This window comes from Lygodium microphyllum, chromosome 1, assembly GCF_053477565.2.
Source record: "Lygodium microphyllum isolate KBCC chromosome 1, Lygodium_microphyllum_v1.1.10, whole genome shotgun sequence".
NCBI classification, from domain to species: domain Eukaryota; kingdom Viridiplantae; phylum Streptophyta; class Polypodiopsida; order Schizaeales; family Lygodiaceae; genus Lygodium; species Lygodium microphyllum.
Window position 1 is genome coordinate 177650721 of NC_141135.1, and position 20453 is coordinate 177671173.

The window sequence follows — 20453 nt, forward strand, 5'->3', positions numbered from 1 at the left end:
AAATCTGGTTTGCAATCGGGATGCATAAAGATGGGAGAATGAGAGAAAAGGGGTTGAGAGACACTGCTGTTTGCATTGTACACTGCCATACAAACACAATTAACAGCATAAATATCAACCCCATAGAAAAGGATTGCGTTTGCATGCAGCCATAGAAACAGAATGACAGAACCTGTCATCAGCATCATATGTAGCCAAAAGTTCGCATTCTCGATTTTAAACTTTTTTGACAAACTCTAGCATGAACCAAGATCTTTCATGTTTCCTTTCTGTTAAATCAGGTCATTGACTAAGAGTAACTACTTCTATTTGACTACTCTTACTAAAAGGAAGTGCTGTTGCATACTTGAAGAGCAATGCATCCGCTTAAACACTTCGACTTTTTGCAACAAAAGCTATAGCAACGTGAATGGGCCATCAAAAAAAAGGCAGAGGCACTTTATGGTAGAATAGGCACAAAAATGCTACAACCTCTATGCATGAGACTGCAATTGATGATTAACGAATCTGAGAAAAAGCACACTTATCTACTATTGCATGACACAAATATGAGAAGAAGGTCTAAATAGTAATCACACCTGCACAGTGCTAGGCACAGCTCCTGAAAAAAGTGCAGTAAAACCATCACGCTCTATGATTTGTTGAAAAACAGCTATCAAACCCATCTTTGAATTTGTCTGTTGGAGTTGGAGCTGCCTCCTGACCACCTCAAGAGGGTATGTAACAATTTCTGCACAAGCTCCAGCTATTGCACCATAGACCAATGTTCTTACTGGACCTAATTCCAACTGTGGTACAGGTTTATTGCCACCTTCATCATCTGCTGCATTCATGCCATCTTGAATCACCTCATTGCCTTTCTGAGCTTCCATTCTTAGCTGCAGTTCCCTTTGTGCCTTTGGGGATTGCAGATATGATGCCTTCAAGATGTCATAAACCCCATAAAAGACTGCCCCTGATGGGACCATACTCAACAAGGCCGGAAGCAAGCCTTTGTATAAAGAAAGGACTCCCTCCTTATGTATCATTTGATGAAAGCAACCAAACATGCCTCCAAGATCTTCCCCTCCTGGAGCTATTAGTCTTGTCCTTATCTGCAGTTCAAAAATTAGATGCTTAATGAACAACCAAGGTCCTTGAAGAACAGATGAATAAAAAACTTGCATAAAGCTGCTGTACCGTATCAAGAGGAAAACACAATAATGTGGCTGCAGCTCCAGAAGCAGCTCCAGCAGTCAATCTGTCAAAATTTGTGACCTGGTTTTTGCCTTGTCTTTCCAGCATCTCCTTGCAAAACATATCATAAGCTAAAAAATTGATAGATTTGAAAGGGACCATCCGAAGCAGATTCAACATATTGCCTTTCCAAAACCCCACAGGCCCTTCTGTAAGCCAAATTCCATGTATAACTTGAAACCAACTGTGCTTGGCTCCTCCAACAACATATTCCAGCTTCAACCTCTCAAGAGGAGCAACAAAAGTCCTATCATGGGAAACAGGAAAAACTTCAAGCATAAAAATTTGGGGTGTAACACACAAGGAAAATGCAATATTGATATTTGCATGATGTTAATAGCCTTGGATCGCATGAAATGAGAACTTCAGTATCTTTCTTGATACCCCACAAGGGTCAGAAAGGTAAAGGCAAACAACTCAGAAAGCCTCTCAAACATAGGTAACAAAAACAGGGAAAAAGAAAGAGTAACGAAACTAGGAACACAGAAACGAATGGTAAAAGTTTGGAGTTTTGGGGAGTTTCCAGCTGTGAGAGTGCGCAACAAAATTATAGGGTGTCACCTGCCCAAAAACCTATTCACCGGGGAAAGAAGAGCCGTCGCCAACAGCCAGAAGGGATCACCTGATGCAAAGGAAGCTGCATTCGCAACTAATGCAAATGTTGATGCTTGCGTTTACAGCCTACACCAGTCACATCTACAACAATCTCCACTATGTCCTCGTTTGGCAACGATATCATGTAAGAGTGCACCATGGAAGAAGGAACGGAAACACATACATAAAGAATCTACAAGGAAAGAAGAAAAGAAATTTGCACTGAACAAGGAAAAAATGTTGAATGTAGGACTGATCAGCCCCTAGACCCCCACAATGTCAGTGAGGGCATTAGATCAGGCTGATGATGATGGTAGCACCAAAGACAAAGGAAGATGATAGAGTCAAAGCGTGCACCTACCAAGGAAAAAGGCAGATGATTTGCCAACCGAGTGGGGAAGTATATATATAGCCAAATAAACCCAAAATTGGCCAACCAACAATCTAGGCTAGAAAAATGGCTAACCAGCATTTAATGCTGGTCCGACCAACATTTCATACTCGCAATGCCCAAGAAATGCACACAAAAACCTGACTGGAGGAGAAAATGCATTAAAAGGTAATAAATTGACTGCTCTAGAATGAGCTACCTCCTCCATCTAAATAAGTGACAAATAAGTCAGAGCTCCTAAAGTCCCCCTCTGACTCGAATTGAGGCTCACAGCCAAGAGATGACAAGGCATGATAATCATGATTGCTAACACTAGCAACTTAAGGGTGCATTTTTGCTATAGCATAGAATACTAATAGAGTGTTGTAGTACCTCCATGCCCAAGAAACCGATCACCTCACACATGCAATTAGGTTGTGTCTTAATGAAAGAGATAATGGAAGAATCTATTTTTGTGATTAGAACATCAACTGAAAGCACATAGCAAACCCCTCTAAAAAGAGAGGAAGGTAAACATTTAATAGATAAGGAGAGGGATAAAAGGAATGTTCCTTAACGAATTTATCCATCCAATGATGCCCTGAACGCAAATCTTGCTTAGGCCTGCAAAAAGCTTTTTCCAAGCAAGAATATGTTAGCAATATTGTCAGCTCATGAGTGAGTCTAGGCCATGCCTAGTATTACTAGCTATTTTAGGCATTTTATTGTGGCCTGTATGATGCATATTTGGGCATTTATTGTTGGCCGACCTAATGCATTATTTGCATTCTTTTTGGCCTATTTATTTGGGCTCCTCCTCCACATTCAATCATTCATCACTTGCAAATCCAATGCATACTTTCATGAAGAGAGGAGTCAATGTCCCTGCCCACACATCCAATGACTCACTGTTGTGCGCGGCTATCTCATGTTTGATATATGGATTCCATTTCCCGGGCTTTCCTCTGAGTTCTCTTCTTTGCAATATCCTCTCTTTCTTTCTCTTTTATCTTCTGTTCAGCAATTTATTTCAACACTTGTTTATACTTCCATGTCGCATCCACTTCTCACAAAATACTTTTTCCTTCTACCTACAATAAAGAAGCCTAGTGATTGAGCCACATAGACTTCATCCAAATAACCTTTCAGAGAAGCACTCTTCACATCCATCTAACAAATTGGCCGACCATGATTGGCATCCAGACTCGATAGGAGTTGAAAGGATGTGAGACAAGCTGTGGAAACAAAAGTTTCTTCATAATTGGAAACCTTGTATTGAGCCACCAAAATTAAGACATACATTAATCTCAAATTTTCATGCATTGATGCCTAATTTAGGCTACTTAAAATAGCCCCAAAGAGCATTGATGCCTAATTTAGGCTACTTAAAATAGCCCCAAAGAGCAACTAAAAGCAATTACCAAAAACAAAAATCTTTCTTTTTTAAAAGTAGGATAAATGCCTGAAAATCTTCTATAAAAGAGCATGTTGTGGGCATCCCACTTTATCCTTGATTCATTCAATCTTCCGCTCTTATTCCCCAATCTGCCCAAGTCTTGGAGAATGTTGTGCTAGTCTATGGAGGTTACCGCCCTTGCTTCCCAACCCATCTGCTACATGTTTTCAGCCTATGGAAGTCATCACCTAGCTTGGGGGAGGTCCCCATAGTCAATTGTTGTCATTGCCAATCTGGCAACATCGTCACCAACTGATTGTTAAAGATTAGTCATCCCCTAGACTAGCATTTCTCAGGTTACCAATGGTGCAGTCAGTTCTCTCGAAGGTACTCTCAAAGTGCATCATCATTATTCATTATTCCTATTAGTCAATGGGCATTTTCAGCAAACAATGTGTGCAAGCAGTTTGTCAAGCGAGTGATGATGCCACATGGCAGCTGGAGGACTGATTGCTGATTATTTTATTCATTTATGTTGTAGTTGGTTTTTTTTATCAAGTTGGCTAGTTTTTGCTGGCTGATTGCATTATTTCCTCCTATTTAGGCCCATTTGGCAGCTTGCCCTCCTCACTTGCTTTTCAGATACTGACGGGAGAGATACAGCTCAAGGAGATACATCTACAACCCCTGTCTATCTGCCCTCTTCATTTCAGCATTCATTGACTGCAGATTTCTGTGTTCTTCTCTCTCCCTTTCTCTCATGTTCGCTTTTCTTCAGTCTAGTGCATATGCTTCTGCATTCGCTGCACTCTAGCACCGTATCAGAGCAACGTAGAAGGGCTGATTGATTGTGGGCAGACCTGATCAGGAGGATTCTTTGCGACAAAAGTTTTGAGTTTTCAGCATCCAGAGGCTACGATCAAACAAGTTTTGCGCGGAGGAGTGAAGTTGCTGTTTTTCGCAGGTCCTTGCTATTCATGGAGGAAATATTGTGTTTTCAACCTTTTGCTGTGGACTTTGAGTTTTCATGGCCTCCAACAAGTGAAACCCTTCGAGGACAAGCGAAGGAAGCCCTAGCAAGCACCGAGACCGTGCATGGATTCAAAGGGGGCTGCCCTTGTTTTTGTAAAGGTCATCCTATTTACAATGTCGATCGAAATTGACATGGGAGTCTTATGATTTGGCAGGGCTCATGATTGAGGCTATAGACCATCCTACAACTCGTGATGCCTCCAAGCTTTCTTCAAATGAGAAAGCCAAGTTGATGAAGGTAAAAGTGCATTGGGATAAACTGAATGCCTGCATCCATTCTTTCCTCCCTCTCTCTTGCACTCCAACCGTCATTGCTCACATCAAGAACTTCACAATGGCTCGAGACATATGGCTGGAGCTTGATCAAATGTACAATCGGATGACCGTGATGAAGCGAGTGTCTCTGGAGGTTGAGATGACGACTTTGAGCCCTAACAAGTCTTCTTTCTATGCGGAAGCATGTCAATAAGCTTCGGTAATTGCAAATACAAGTCCAGAACATAGGGAAGGCAATTACCTCAGAGGACATGGCAATAACTCATCTTTCTCCCTCATTTAGTACATTTTATTCTGCCTTGATTGCTTCAGAGCGATCAAAGACTCTTCATTGGAAAGAGTTGGTTCCTATGGTTTTGGACTAGGAGGAGCAATTGAAAGGGCAAAATGCTTCCAAGACTAAAACATTGACTGGTCACTCCTCTCAAAAGAAGGGGAAGGACCAAAGAAAGGAAAACAAAATCGAAGGACAGAGAAGAATTCCACTAGTCATATCTGTGGCAAGACAGGTCACTAAAAGAAGAATTGCCTCAGTAAGAAGGACAAGGAGAAGACGGAGAAGTCTTCAAAGAATTCAAAAGTGGTGACTACTCCCTCATCAACTACCTTTCTCCACTTGGAAGCAGGTGCACAATCCTGAACATCCCTTAGCGCCGTGGAAGGAGGACCAGAATGCTTTCTAGGATGCATTGTAAGCTTCGAACTGGTGACAGGTTTGCCTCCTGTGCATAAGATTCACTACAAGGAACCTCTTTGTGAGGAAAAGAAACAAGCTGCGTGGAGTTTGCCTTACACTAGATTTCGAAAGGGATGTACTACAGAAAGTTGCGGCCACCTAATTTAAGATTATCTTCGGAAGGCTTCTAGGGGACAGCTTGTTTGAGATATGCATGACATTGTAATGAGTCAACAGCCATATGTATCTTCTATTGCAGCAAACAACATCGTGATGTCATTCCTAGCAAGGCTTTGAGACGGTCTTCCGTACCCTTGGAGCTTGTTTCGATAGGTCTATGTGAACTTATGAGAATGGACACCTTAAGGGGAGCTTGTATTTCATGCTGATTGTGGATCATTTTAGCAAGATGACGTGGGCTTATTTTTTGCATATACACGGGTGCATAGTGAGTATCTGCGTATGTCTCCGCCTTGAGGACCTCGATCTCTGTCAGCCCGCATGCTGTCACTCTCGGCAGGCAGTCTCTATCAGATGTCAGATGTGTGTATCCAAGTGCTGGACAGGGCTGGTATAAATAGCAGAGGAAAAATACCACAAAAATGACCAGAGGCAGGTCGGCTGCAATTAATGCAGTCGACTGCATAAAACAGTCGGACTGCTGCTGTACCTGACTGACTATGCTGACATGGCAACTGTCGGACTGGTCTATCCGTACTGCACCTGCTGACATGGCGCCTGCAATTGCTGACATGGCATTCTGGTCATACTACTCTGCACACTGCGGTCCAAGGAATAACTCTCTAACAAAAGGTGACTTGCATACAAAGGTTGAAGCCTCAATTTGGCTCCTTGAATACTTGGATCAAGGGGCGAATTGAGGATTAATGCTACTTGTCACTTGGGCCAGCAAGTGGTTCCAAATTTTGTAAGAGATTGCTTGATTTGCTAAGGATTTGGGAGTTCATACATAATCCTTGAGTTGGTGGCGTGGAACACCAATTTCTTGGGAATTCAGCCTCTATCTTGGTCATACAACAAGTTCTAGGATAAAGTTCAAAGTAATGCCATGAGGGAAACAATTTCGAGGCCAATCAATGTTACTAGTCTCTTGTGATTGATTAAGTGTCAATTTGCTTCATTTCTTACATTGTTGCTTGCTATATATAACATGTGAATCAAAGAATTCACCGCGCTCTCCATCAAGAAAGGCTGGTTTCATTCTCCTACTCCCTTTGTTGCCCATGATATCACCATCACTACTGGACCATTGCTGCTGCATTTCACAATCCATTGCAAGCACGACACACTCCTGAAGCTATTCTCAACGTGTCCGATACCACTATCAGCTCTCCTTATCCTTGGTCCTTGGGACACAAAGGTTTGAGACCCAGATCCTATCATTCACATTCCCATATTCATTTGATTTCATTGCGTATTCTAACGGACTATGTTCATTGTATTTTCAAACATCTTGCATTTCTATGCATTTGTCCTAGCATTTCTTCAAAACCTTGCACCACCAATCTAGCCTTGTACTTGTACAAGGTGCCATCTTTTTTAGGCTTACTACAAAAAATCTACTTAGTCCCTACAACTTTCTTGTGATGAGGCCCAAGGACACTCCACCAAGATAAAACTTCTAGTAGAATCAATTCTCTCGAGCTCCTTTTCCATGGTCATTCGCAAATCCGGATGCTTAAAGTCATCACGCCACATGTTGTAAAGAAATACTTGAGCACGAAAGATAAACACAAGTGTATGGCCAAACACAAAGTGTAATAGAAGAACACAAAAGTGAAGAGTAACTCAGAGACAATAAACAAAAAAGAATGAATAATGAAAGGTACAATGTTCAATGCAGTAAACACATTATGCAAAGTGAATACAAAGCTTCGAACTCTTGTGTCTCTAGAGGACTGAGGCAAAGAGATGAGCTAGACAATGTTGTACCTTGTACAGATCCCAAAACGCAGCAGGCAGCCTCCAAATGTGATCAGCAATTGCAAGCGCACATTTGTGCGTCTGGATTGAGCTGAAATGGCAACTTGGAACAATGGGCAACTCCACGAAGATTAGAAGGATGAAGGCAACAATAGCAAACTGCAAAACACAACTATCAACTACCCTTGGAATGATGGAAACTACATAGGAGCTAGCAGCAACAAATGCAAATGTCTAGAGAGCCTCTGACAAATAGGTGATGGCTGAAAATATGTGTATCTGAGCTAAAATCTACCATCATCAACAAACACAAGGTTTGGAGATTGTAGCCTGATTGTTAGGAGCTGCAGCAAGGCTGACACAACCACATAGAAAGGTATCCGCCATGGAGGTGTGTAGATTGTAGTGGAGAAGAAGGCCCCAACTAGAGGACCTGCAATGAATGATCGAGATGGCCTTAGTGGAAGGGCAACTACTATTTATAGATGTGGGTCCTCCCATATTAGGGTTTGGCTTATGAGACGCATACACTCTCTAGAAAAGTTTGGTAATTTAATGAAAGTTTGACAATAAGCACGTTTTGGAGCTATATAATCTACCAATATGACAATTGCATAGGGCGTCAATGGGTTAACCCTAGCAAACCTTCTAAGGCCATCTTGGGAAGAGTCTATTGGAACGACCCCCAAGATCAGCATTGCTTATTAATACCACTGACATAATGGGTCCTAAGGAGACAACCAATGGGCAAAAGTACTTGTGAGTGGATTAAGAGTGAGAAGTAAAATGGTTTCAATACTACATTTATTGTTGCACCTGTGACCTTGGGTTCAGAGTGTCATTTCTTGGAGCAACAAATAATAGCCCACTATTGCTCTTTCTTCCACACAGCAAAGTATAAAGCTGCTTGTAACCACCCAAGATGTTATTTGGTTTAGGTGATATTGTCTAAATGGTGAGAATCAAAGCTATCTAGCCATAGCTCGGAATCCAATGTTTCAAGCTCACATGAAGCACATTGAGATATGGTATCAATATCTTCAAGAGTGCATCCAAGATGAGGAGCTAGAGTCAACTATTCCATTATGGACAATATGGCAAACATCTTCACGAAGGCTCTTACAATCCTTTACATTAAGAGCTTTGTGCGGATATCGTCACTTTTTGTCATTTTGTGTTTTGTCCCTATTTTTGGGCCCTATCCATGTATTTGGCCTAAGACGTTGTCTGTAACGATTTGAAAGCTATCCTAAAAATTCAGGTCATTCTTGCCTATTTTATGGCATCACATCACAATTGATTAACACTCATTCAATCATTGACTTGCCCTACCTCCCACCTTCTCATTAACTTCCCCAATCTCCTAGCTTCTCTCCAAGCACCCTCACCGCAACTACACCTATAGCACATGCCTAGGTTGAGCCTTGTATCAATTGCTTCTCACCATTCAATAAAGTTGCTCATCTTTCTCATTCTTGCCTTCAATGTTCTCTCGCTACTCTTGTATATCCTCTTCCCCCACACCTCTCTCTCCAAGCACCCTCATTGCAACTACACCTATAGCATGTGCCTAGGTTGTATTAGTTGCTTCCCATCATTCATTGAGTTGCTCATCTTTCTTATTCTTGCCTTCAATGTTCTCTTACTGCTCGTGTATATCCTCTTCCCCCGTACCTCTCATAACTTTGCCTAATCTTGTGGCCCACTAAACATGACCAAGTTTGCCACCATACAAAGCAATAGCATGTCTTCCACATCTTCTCGTCCTCAAACATGACACTATTCCATTTGTTCACCTTCACATACATGAACCCCACTTCGTCGCATGGTGATGAAAACAAAGACTTATCCAAAAGCTAAAGCAACCCAACAAGCTCCGAAAAAAGTACTAATGAGCACCATAGCAACTCCATAACATATGTCAAAACAATGAATCTCCCGATCACAAGAGCAATAGGATCATTGTAAGATAAGGTGAAACATGAAAAGGAAATAACTTTTGTGTGATCTTGGTCAAAGTGAGGTAGCAAAGGGAATGGCATTAGCTTGCAAAGAACTTGATCATTAAACAAGTGATGGATACACACATGCAAGCTCAAAACTAACACACCAAACACAACTAGCAAACAAGAGTTAGTAGTCACTAAACCACTGTAGAAGACTCCGCATGAATAAGGCTTAAACACGAAATCAAATAGACACGTCCTAAAGCTTCATCACCAACAAAAGAAAAGACCAATGTGTGTTAGCAAAACAACAACCCCAAAGCAAGAAGGCATCACCAAAGGTGACGCAAGCATATAGATGCAATTGATAATAAAGGCATAAGACACGAATTACAACAATCAACACCAACCAAGCAAGTTGTCATGATGCAACCTAGAGATGTGTGCATGAGTACTAGCTTCAATCAAGCCTCATGACCATCATCTCAACCATAATGCAAACAATACAATTCACTACCTGCACCTAGCGCTGCTACACTAGGCCACCAAAAATGACACCTTGGATGAAACTATAGAGTTAATGCTCACAAGCAAATACAATACACCCATCAATAGACTATGCACAAACACAGCAATGAACCATAAAGAGGCATGAAATGCAAAGCTAATACCAAGACAACAATGCACATCACACAACTAACAAATCGCATGCCACACCAACAAGTGGTAGAATGTACCACAATATTAGCAAGAGATAATGAAAAGCGCATAAGAACCTAAACATCAAATACCATGTTAGAGAAGTAATAACGATAACAAAACAATGAAACAAGCAATGCACAAATTGTAAGAGGGAACAAGAATCCACTATGATAATCCAAGAGTAGAACGGTTGAGCACTAGCTCACACACTCCATAACCTCCTCCTCTCCAAACCAAGAATCGACACATACAAGTTCAATAATTGTGGCCACACACCATCCTTTTGTACACAAAATGATGGACTAACCTAGAAGAAATAGGTCAGCCAACACTCCAGGAAAGCCGCTATGAATTAGGGTTTGGGCACCTATTAACATGTGAAATGACCACTCTCAATATCTACATACTAGACCTACAAGTCTTGCTACATATGGAAAGGCATTTCCTAATGGATAGATCTTAGGTCCATAAATGTTACTACATATAAAAAGGCATCTCCGAAAAAGTAATCCTACAAGGAACTCACCACCTACCCAAGACATATGTGCAACTCCTCACTACTTTGATATGGTCAAACCTTATTCAAACTCATTAAGGTCATTTGGACAAGATATGAGGAATAGTACATGGTGCTAAGGAGCACCAAAGGGCCTTCTTTGCTGCCTTGGTGTCAAGGCCTTTCCTGGTGGAGCATCATGCATGATTCTTTGCATTTCTTGGGACTATTGTCCCCCACAATGGCTATTTCCTCACCCTCCTCTTGCTATACCGCCCTTTGGATTTCGTACTCTTTGTTTATCCCTCTAAGACACTCACCTGCTATGTAGCATTTCAGTGACCCATATTGCTTACAAGGAAAAAGGTGATAATATTTATCCATCATTGCGAATTTGCTTTTTAGAAGAAAGAGCACAATGTCAATCGCAAAGCTCATACCTGGCAACAATCGTTGAAACAGCACCTGCCACTAGATGCTTGGTTATGCTTTGCACCTTCTCTACACTTAAATTCCCCCGATCCTGAATCCTTTTTACACCATACACAATCTTCTGTTCACCCAGTGTGCTGCCTGTGTTGATACATCTGTGCTCAGCACTTTCTTGAATCAAGCTACCTTCCTCTGAGTTTTCAACGGTCTGATTTTGTAATAAAGTGTTGCTCAACACTATACTATCCGAATCTCTCACTAGCTCGTAGAACGCACCTATCCTGATCTGCTGCTTACGAGGTCTAAAATAAGCACCTTTCAGTTTCACGTTGGTAAACCCGGGAGAAGCCTTCTCAGAGTACAAAAGGGACCCTACAACTGCTGCAAGTGCTGATGCGAGTGAGCTTCCAGTAGAAACAGGTAGCCGATCTTCACTGATCTTGGGATCATTCTTTTGTGTTTTACCACCTACTGACAGAAAGGCCAAAGTTGATAAGGAAGAGAAAGCGGCACGAGCATGCTGTGGGCTTGGATAAAATAAGGATAGCATAGATTTGGGAAATGGAGACGAGAACAAAGATAGAAAAAAGCCGTCATTCTCCAAATTTGTTGCACATGATAGCTCCCTAGACGTAGCAATTTCTGTGTTGTAGCCACTTTGGCCAAAACGACCAGCAGGTGCACAATCCTGAACATCCCTTAGCGCCGTGGAAGGAGGACCAGAATGCTTTCTAGGATGCATTGTAAGCTTCGAACTGGTGACAGGTTTGCCTCCTGTGCATAAGATTCACTACAAGGAACCTCTTTGTGAGGAAAAGAAACAAGCTGCGTGGAGTTTGCCTTACACTAGATTTCGAAAGCCATGTACTACAGAAAGTTGCGGCCAATGGCTCGGAAGTAGCGGAGCCTGTAAAGAGTCTTCACAGCATGGAGCATCCTTGAGTGAGATAGAGACAAGCTGCGTCGAGATTGGGAAACTTGCCTATCAATAGATTTCGAAGAAAAGATACAGAGCGCAGCTTGGAAGGCCCAGCGTCCGTAACAGCATCAACTGCTATGCTACAACAACAGTTTTTCTGGTTCCTGCAGTGTGCCGCTCTTTGAGAGGATGGACGGTAAAATGCAGGCTTCTCCACAGCAGCAAAAGAGGACGCCCCGATGATCCACAGTGAAGGAACAAACAGAAACCGAGAAGCGTCTCAAAGGGAAAGCGTGTTCGCTTTCACCTGATAGGCAGCGAATGCGACGAACCTCGCCAGCTGTTTCTTGCGAGCTTCCTTTTGGACAGGAACATCAAGCTCCGGCTCAGTCTCTGTAACAAAAGGTCATAACCGTCGCATCAGGAAGCGTGTGTTTCTGGATCTCTTCCCTCACCTCGTGATGAGCCTCAAGAGCTCAAAAATGCAACAATAGCACGTCCAAGATCGCACAGGGAAGAAGGCCATGAGGCGAAGATTCAGGCAGTCGAGGCAGTGCATATGCAGGAAAGACGGAAGCTCAACGGCAGTTGCTGCAGCTCGGAATACGGAAGGGGAAGCTTCAAGCTGCAGGTGACGGACCCGTACAGGTAGCAGAAAGGGAAATCATGGTGGAACAGAGACACTGAACATGGAATGGCATGAAAGGAAATGAAATGAGATGAAAGGCATGTGAGACTTGCCTGTGGACCGCCAGGTTCTCATGTTGTTCAATGAATTCATGGGTGTGGGTTTCCACCACCGGAGGGTGTTTGTGGAGGACACTCTCCTTTGGGCCACCATGGCATGACAAACACTTGACCCTTTTCCATATAGACAAACCCAGGTCCCATACCTAACCCTTGGTCTTGACTTCTTCAGAACCCAAATGATCTACCGGCTAGACTCTCCATTAAGTCTCCAAGCAAAGGTTAGTGGCTTCCAGCTACTCAAGTAGTAGCTTGTACCGCTAAATCTATCTCTAGAGATGCAGCATGCTCTATATAATATAATATGTTAGGCTTGCACATTTTAAAAAGAGTGTTGGAAATACTAGACAATAACTTATTTCTTAGCCCATAATTACACAACAACAATTTATATAAGAATTTGGGTGTTATTTGTGAATTTATAACTATAATGCTGAGAAGAGCTAGCTTGATTGTACTTGCAATTTTTCATTTTCAACTAGGAAAAATGGCTATATAACAAGATTGTGTGAGCATTGAGAGCTCGCTTACAATGGCACATTCTTTCACTTCCATTCCTTTCTAATTTCAAGGTTCACTTTACTTATATTGGACTTAAAGTGCTCGACTTTATGTAAGTAAAGCAAGGGAATTGTTCATAGTCTAGCACATTGTTGACAGTTCAGACTCATCACTTATAAAGTCAATCACTAAATGGATGTGTACCAATTACCTCACTCGTCAAGTGGGAGCCTAGAGGGATTCATTTTGTAATCATTGATTAAAAATCAACATGGAGTGCACATCGAGTTCCACTTAAATTTTTATAACAAAATGCTTGATTGTCTAAGTTAGGTGGAGTAGTGGAGATGTGTGTGGCAACTCCCATAATCTTTAAGTTCTACAATTTCATGTCACCCTATGTGGCACAAATTTAGAACTTGAAATTGCACTCTCTTTGATTCAATCTCACCACGAAGATACTCTGAACAATTCTCTAGGTATCATTTTACCATAAAGACGATGAACCTACTCTAACCAACTACATTCAGCATTGTAGGACACAAATCCATACATACCCTTCTAGGAGTTCATGATACAACTCACTTCCACACTTCATACCTCGGCTACCACATATTTCTCACCTTCAATAGGCAAAAGCACAAGGCACGTGTACACATTGCCAAGTACATACAATCTTTAGCAAAATGGTCGATCGTCCAAGTGAGGTGGAGTTATGGAGATGCATGTGGCACCTCCCATGATTTTTTAGTTCTATGGATTAAAGTCACCATCTATAGCACAACTACACTCTCTCTCTCTCTCTCTCTCTCTCTCTCTCTCTCTCTCTCTCTCTCTCTCTCTCTCTCTCTCTCTCTCTCTCTCTCTCTCTCTCTCTCTCTCTCTCTCTCTCTCTCTCTCTCTCTCTCTCTCTCTCTCTCTCTCTCTCTCTCTCTCTCTCTCTCTCTCTCTCTCTCTCTCTCTCTCTCTCTCCATGCATGTGCAAGTTCATTTGTGTGTGTGTGTGCGTGCATGCACATGTGTTTATATGTATGTGTGTATATATGAAGGAGATGGACTTACATCAACATATATGTTTGAACAATTCTTTTCCATTGTTAGCATAACATTGTTTGCGGGTCCATCAATATATGATACCCATAGTAACCACGTGACTTAGGAAAAATTTGCAAATTTGGTTGTTAATGAGATTCGAAGCACAAAACCTTAGCCTTTTTTTGGGTTGGGGGCGGGGGGAACACATCCTGTCTTTTAACCTTCATAGTTCTAACGTCAAGATTAAGAGTTCCGGGCCTTGAATCCCTAAGCGATTATAACCACTAAAATTAGATTCATTCGGATAGCAATATTATAAATCATTAGATGAACTTCCATGACAAAATCTTTGAGCATATATTTTGGCTAAAAATGCATTTTGCTCGCTAAATCTTTTAGCCTTTTTTGAAAGAAAAAAAATGCACGTGTAAATAAATAGGTACATCAATCACCACTAGGAGTGGGGACAATTCTCAACTATAAGTCCAGCTACCCTTGCTTAAGGCCTTGTACATTACTTTGTGAAGGGAATGAAATTGCATAGGCCTTTTAAGGCTATGACTATTTCTAGAGCTTGCAAGCATTTACGTATGGGGAAACTGCCGAAACTGATCTTTGAGCCTAATTTTTGCTATGAGTTCTAAAAAGAGACACTCAAAAATGCTATTTGGTATATACACACCTTAGGCTACCAATACACCCTCTCATAACAACTTATAGAACCTCAATGCAATTATCATATAAATATTAGATAAGTGCATTGCACAAATAGAATTTGTGAAGCCAAATGTTTCACTTCAAAATGTTATACACATGCAATCAAACACTGAATTTGTATTGTAGGTTCTCATCCATGCACATTAGATAATTATGGAATTTATTAAACTAAGCCCGTCGTTTATCATTATCGCATCTAGCATTAAGACATGTGAAACACCCTTAAGCCTAAATTTTATCGACATGTCACTTTGCACTATATGGTCATGCCATTACCCTCCTTAATCAAAATCCATCAAAATTTAGCACTACCTTAGTAGTCCAAACCATCATTGTCAATCATTAATGTGTCTTTCACCAGTACATGTTTCATTGACTATATGATTTAATATACTGGAAAACTCTATTTCAAAGATCTAATGGCTTTAAAATATGCTTAGAAGAATGATCAACCGGACAAACTTGTTGGTCATCTTTTTGGCAATCTCTTGTCCAACCAAGTCAAAAGTTATGTCTCAATCAGATCCTTTGGATGATACAAATTGTATCTAAACTTAATGCATGCATCTCAGTTCTCATGAGACGTATAATGTAGAAACTAGAGAATGAATGTGGATATCCCTAATTTCAAAAAGTTCAAAGGGCTCTTAGAGACTATGCAAACATCCAATAAAGTTAGATGTCCACAAACACATGTCAATTTGCATTACACTACAAAAAAGAGATATCATATAGTTTAAGCATAAAAACATCACCTATTTGATAAATAAGGGTGTTGAACCTTTGATTTGTCAATGAGTGATCCATGATCCTAGCATCCAAGCTAATAAGAAGTCATTTGAAAGTGTTGCTTTGAATAAATTGTCATTTCATATTGATGTGTGTAACCCACATACTTCTTCAACCCTCCTTTGAAGTAGCTCTTGAAAGTGTGTTTCTAAGGGACCTATTGCTCAAACTTGTGGCAAGTTGACAAATTGTTAAAGAGCTTGTCCATGGTCTTTGAGGCATTCATCCCCCCCCCCCCCCCCCATCTCTCTCAATGTACGAGTTAAAGTCTTTTCAAAACAAGAAAACATATAGAAGCACCCTTAGTTTCAAAGCGAAAATGTACAAAAAATCATGTGAATACTATTGAAATCACTTGTTGAAATTTGTCTAAACTCTACTCTTCATCACATCATGGGTGTCGTTTTGATTGACTATAACTCATGATAGTTATGAATTACTCCTTATGGAGTTTCATTCAATGTACATCATCTCGACATCCACTTATAGAAAATAAAAGCTTTAGGGTCTTTTTCCACAATTTGATGGTTAAAACTCATAACCAATGTATATGAGAATATACAATCAATATGTATAAACATTGAACTTAGAACTAAATAAGTAATGCCGGTGTGTACGTGCATGCATTTGTGTTTGGCCATGCCGACTCGGCCCAACCCCACTCGAACAAGTTGACATTCGGCCCGGCCGAATTCACCACTTGGCCCTCGTCAAACAAAATAGAATAATGGTCATTTTAACATAATCCATCCATGTCAAACCATGAAGTTAGATGGTTATCTAGATAAACGCTACATTGACATGAATGCAAAAGGTGCTCAATGATAACATTGGATAAACTATTAGATGGCAATATTTGTCTACGTAGTTCTAAGGTCGACATCCAATCATGGATAAAACTAACGATATAATCCTATGTGTATACATGTGTTGCTATACATGCTCAATTCTCTCCAACCCATGATCCTTTGCACACCTAAAAGAAAACACAACATGAGGTACAACAACAAAGGAACATGAGTAAGAAAGAGAGAATAGGAGAGAACAAAATTTATTGTCCAACAAAATACACCCATGAGAACCTATGAGCTTCAATGGTGATCTAAATGAACCTTATAGTGACAATGAATGCAATATGTGAGACTGCTCAATGATAACAATGGAATACATTGATGGGTGTTAATCAATGTATGCATAAGTCTAAGTTCTTCCAATCATGGATACATGTGGATAGTTCAACTGAGCTTATAGGCCACATAGTCTAATCAAGCTAACTATTATCAACTTATTTACACACACACACACACACACACACACACACACACACACACACACACATGCACGCACGCACACACACACAAGTCATTGCATTATGCCAAACGGTTTAAGAGATGACAAGGATGATATTAACTGTTGACATGCAATGATATACCCTTTATGGAACCAACAACGAGACATGCATATAATTAGTCTTGGTTATTGCTTCTTTAGGACCAAGCACATTTATTGTAGTTGGGTCACCATCACACCAAAAACATGATATGCAAGCAGTGAAAATGTGCATGCATTATTTTATACAATATATCGAACACAAGCATGCAAACGAAAACAATAGACTATCTCTATGAACAAGTTAAGTAAAGATGAAAGCTTTAGGCCCCACAGTTGCACCAAGCTTGGAGACAATGATGCATTCTTTGTATGGAGGAATATCCTAAATATTTTGTATCCTAACTTCAACTTTGATATTTTGAAATTCGAGGTGCAACCTATGGAAAGTTATTCATTGATTTATTGTTGTTCAAGGATGCTAAATTGTGCACACAAATATTGATATCATTTCTTATAATATAAGCACAAAGCAACAAGTATAGGGACTACATTATTATACTCTATAATGCACTTCCCATTAATAATATATATAATAAAAATGCATTAAATTGTCCTTATACCATAATTTTTTAGTACAACTCGTGATCAATGAAGTATTCTCAATTGGTCACAATGTGCTTAGATCCATAAACACACATTTATATTCAATCTACATGAGAATACTAAATTGTTCAATGATGTAGACATAACATTTATAATGTGTTAACTATAAAGTGAATGAGTCAAATTGTAGTCAAAGTCAAAGTGCGAAAAATTATTTCCGTAAGGACTATTTTTGGGCTTCATTATGCTATTCCATTAAGGTATTATGATTTACATAATATTTTCTGAGAGCTAGATTATGTGACCCACAACAGATGTGTGTGCGACTATGTAACTTATTCACTTTAGTCTCCTAGACTAGGTCCTATTGTCTTAAGAAGGAAGCATTAACTAAGACAAGGACCAATCATGAGTCACAAGATTGGATAGGGCACCAATTGGGGTGGAAACCCTACCTTAATTGAGAGTTGTGTAAACCCTAAGTCCAACGCTAAGTTAGGCAAAAAAAGTTAACTAAAAATTTTAGGTATAAAAGGCAAAAAGGGAAGGAGTACATTATGCATACATGTATAAACATTGAGCAGCTACTATTATTGCTTTTGGACTCGACAAAGCAAAGCTCATCTCTATTTCTTACTTCCCTTGCCTTCTTTCCACTAGAGGTTGACTTTGGAGTTGTGAGGGAGAGTTTGCGAGAGACCCAATGAGGCAAAGCTTTCTCCTTCTTATGCTCTATCTTCTTCTCTCAACTTTGAGATTGCTGAATGTTGCTGTGACGAAGTGGAGGGCATTTTCTTGCAAAGAACTTCACTTAGATTGTGGAACCAGATTTGAGGTTTCAAACTTTTGACGATAACACAAGAAGGTGATTTAATGAGTTTATTACACCTTGAAGTTAGTATTGTGCCCTTTGCTTTCTTGGGATATGGAGAAAGGATGCCCAATTGGTTTAGAGTCAGAGACAATTAGGTGAGAGATAGTTAATGTGAGGAGGTTGAACCTCTTAAAATAATAAGACTTTTATTCAATGTCCCCTTATTGAGTGTTGAGGTCAATGTTTTGGTTCTATTTCCAAGGTAAATGACAAAATCAATCACCAATGTTCTCATACTCTTATCATGTGGTGGAATAGGAGGCTTGTCTACTTGAGTGTGAGATGGAATGGTGAGGAGTAGATCTCTTGTTCTTGTGACTTGATTACTCCAAAACACTTATGGCTATTTTAGGAAGACTACATTAACAAGGAATTGATTTCTTGGATTGAGATTAAGAAGGTTTGATAGGGTTAGGTTTAGATCATTGAAAAAGAAAAGGCTAACCACAAAACTCAAAAACATAAGACCCCCCCCCCCCCACAAAAAAAAAACCACACACGCACAGGCGCACGCACGCACGCATGCGCACACACACGCGCACGCGTGAAAATGTAAAACTCAAGCTTTTATTGTTTGTAAAAAAATGTATCTATGGTTACTATTTTCATTGTTTGATTAGGCCATAACATGGGCAAAACTGGGAAAATCACAATCTAAAGGATAAACCCTCAACTTTGAGAAAATCACAATTTGAAGGATAAATCCTCAACTTTTTGAATTCCATTTGCTCAATACTATCAAATAGGGGTTCAAAGGGCAAACAAGATCATAGGGGGGAAATAGGACAACCACATATTTGAGTCCTATGAGCAAACACAATGTCTACTTTTGCCCCTTTTTTCTTTCTTTCAATTTTTACAAAAATATTATATATATGTCAAAATTTTAAGCAAATAATTTTGAAAAAAAAGTAGTAAACATTTATTATAAATTTAGATAAAACTTATGATAATATATTAACAACTTGAGGAGCATTTACAAATTTAGTAGATTCATCTAAAGAGTAAGAACAATTTAGAAGGATCAATAGTAATTAATAAAAATTATTAATAAATAAAAAAAATTTTAGAGAATTAATATAAATTAAAAATTTAATTAATAATAATAATAATTTAAAATAAATATTAGGAAAATCAATTTAATTTTAAAAATTCATAATTTAGTTGTTTAGAAATTGTCTTAGCTATTGAATTAAAAGTAAATAAAATTTGAGTGACTATGAGGGTGCAATAACTCTTGAACAAGTGGCCAATTGTGAAAATAGGTCACTTTTCAACCACGACTTAAGAAAATCAGATATGTTACATGAAGGATTTGATTACTTTTATGAAATAAAGTAATTGATTTCCAATGTGTTTATTATGTGCTAAAGATTGTATTTAATGAACCCTATTTAACAAAACTAAGAAAGGAACCTACTTTTATGTAATTAAAAGCGTGCTAGTATGCTATGCTAATTAGAAAACTAAATCAAACCCAATCACGAAAAGTGGGAGACTTCGATCCCGATGATTGAACGTATATGGTTGAGTGGACTTGATAAGGCTGGTAACTTTTCAACATTAGATAGAGATGATTAGATTGTGATCCCCTTCAAATGTCAATTGGGACTAGTTTTGGGTATAATACCATTTTAGGGAACCAAAGTTGAACTTTTAACTTGTGGGTAGGGGGATCGAGGTACACTCTCCCCCATTTCTCTCTCTCTTTGAGCCAAGTGCGGTGTTTAATCCTTCTCTCATTGTTTCACGAGCGGTGATATGGATATTCACATATGAAGTCCATATGAAGTATATAGCAACATGTGATAAGATACCTCTCAAGTTTAGGACCTT

The 20453-nt window shown here is 39.7% G+C and overlaps 1 protein-coding gene across 2 annotated transcripts in view; it reads right to left on the reverse strand.

Moving 5' to 3' along the window:
- Positions 1-12750, reverse strand: part of LOC148042015 (putative mitochondrial adenine nucleotide transporter BTL2) — a 33736-nt gene extending 20986 nt beyond the window's left edge. Inside the window, exons 1-3 of one of the 2 annotated variants that reach the window (XR_015691901.1) lie at positions 11109-12750; positions 1180-1483; positions 579-1094 (exon numbers count right to left, since the gene is read on the reverse strand). Coding sequence is in view for 1 of the 2 variants with exons in the window: in XM_087684989.1 (XP_087541115.1) it covers positions 579-1094; positions 1180-1483; positions 11109-11842 (1554 nt within the window). In the remaining variant the exon portion in view is untranslated. The remainder of the gene's footprint in view (positions 1-578; positions 1095-1179; positions 1484-11108) is intronic. The other variant, XM_087684989.1, reaches the window with a different exon arrangement.
- Between the last annotated feature and the right edge of the window lie 7703 nt (positions 12751-20453).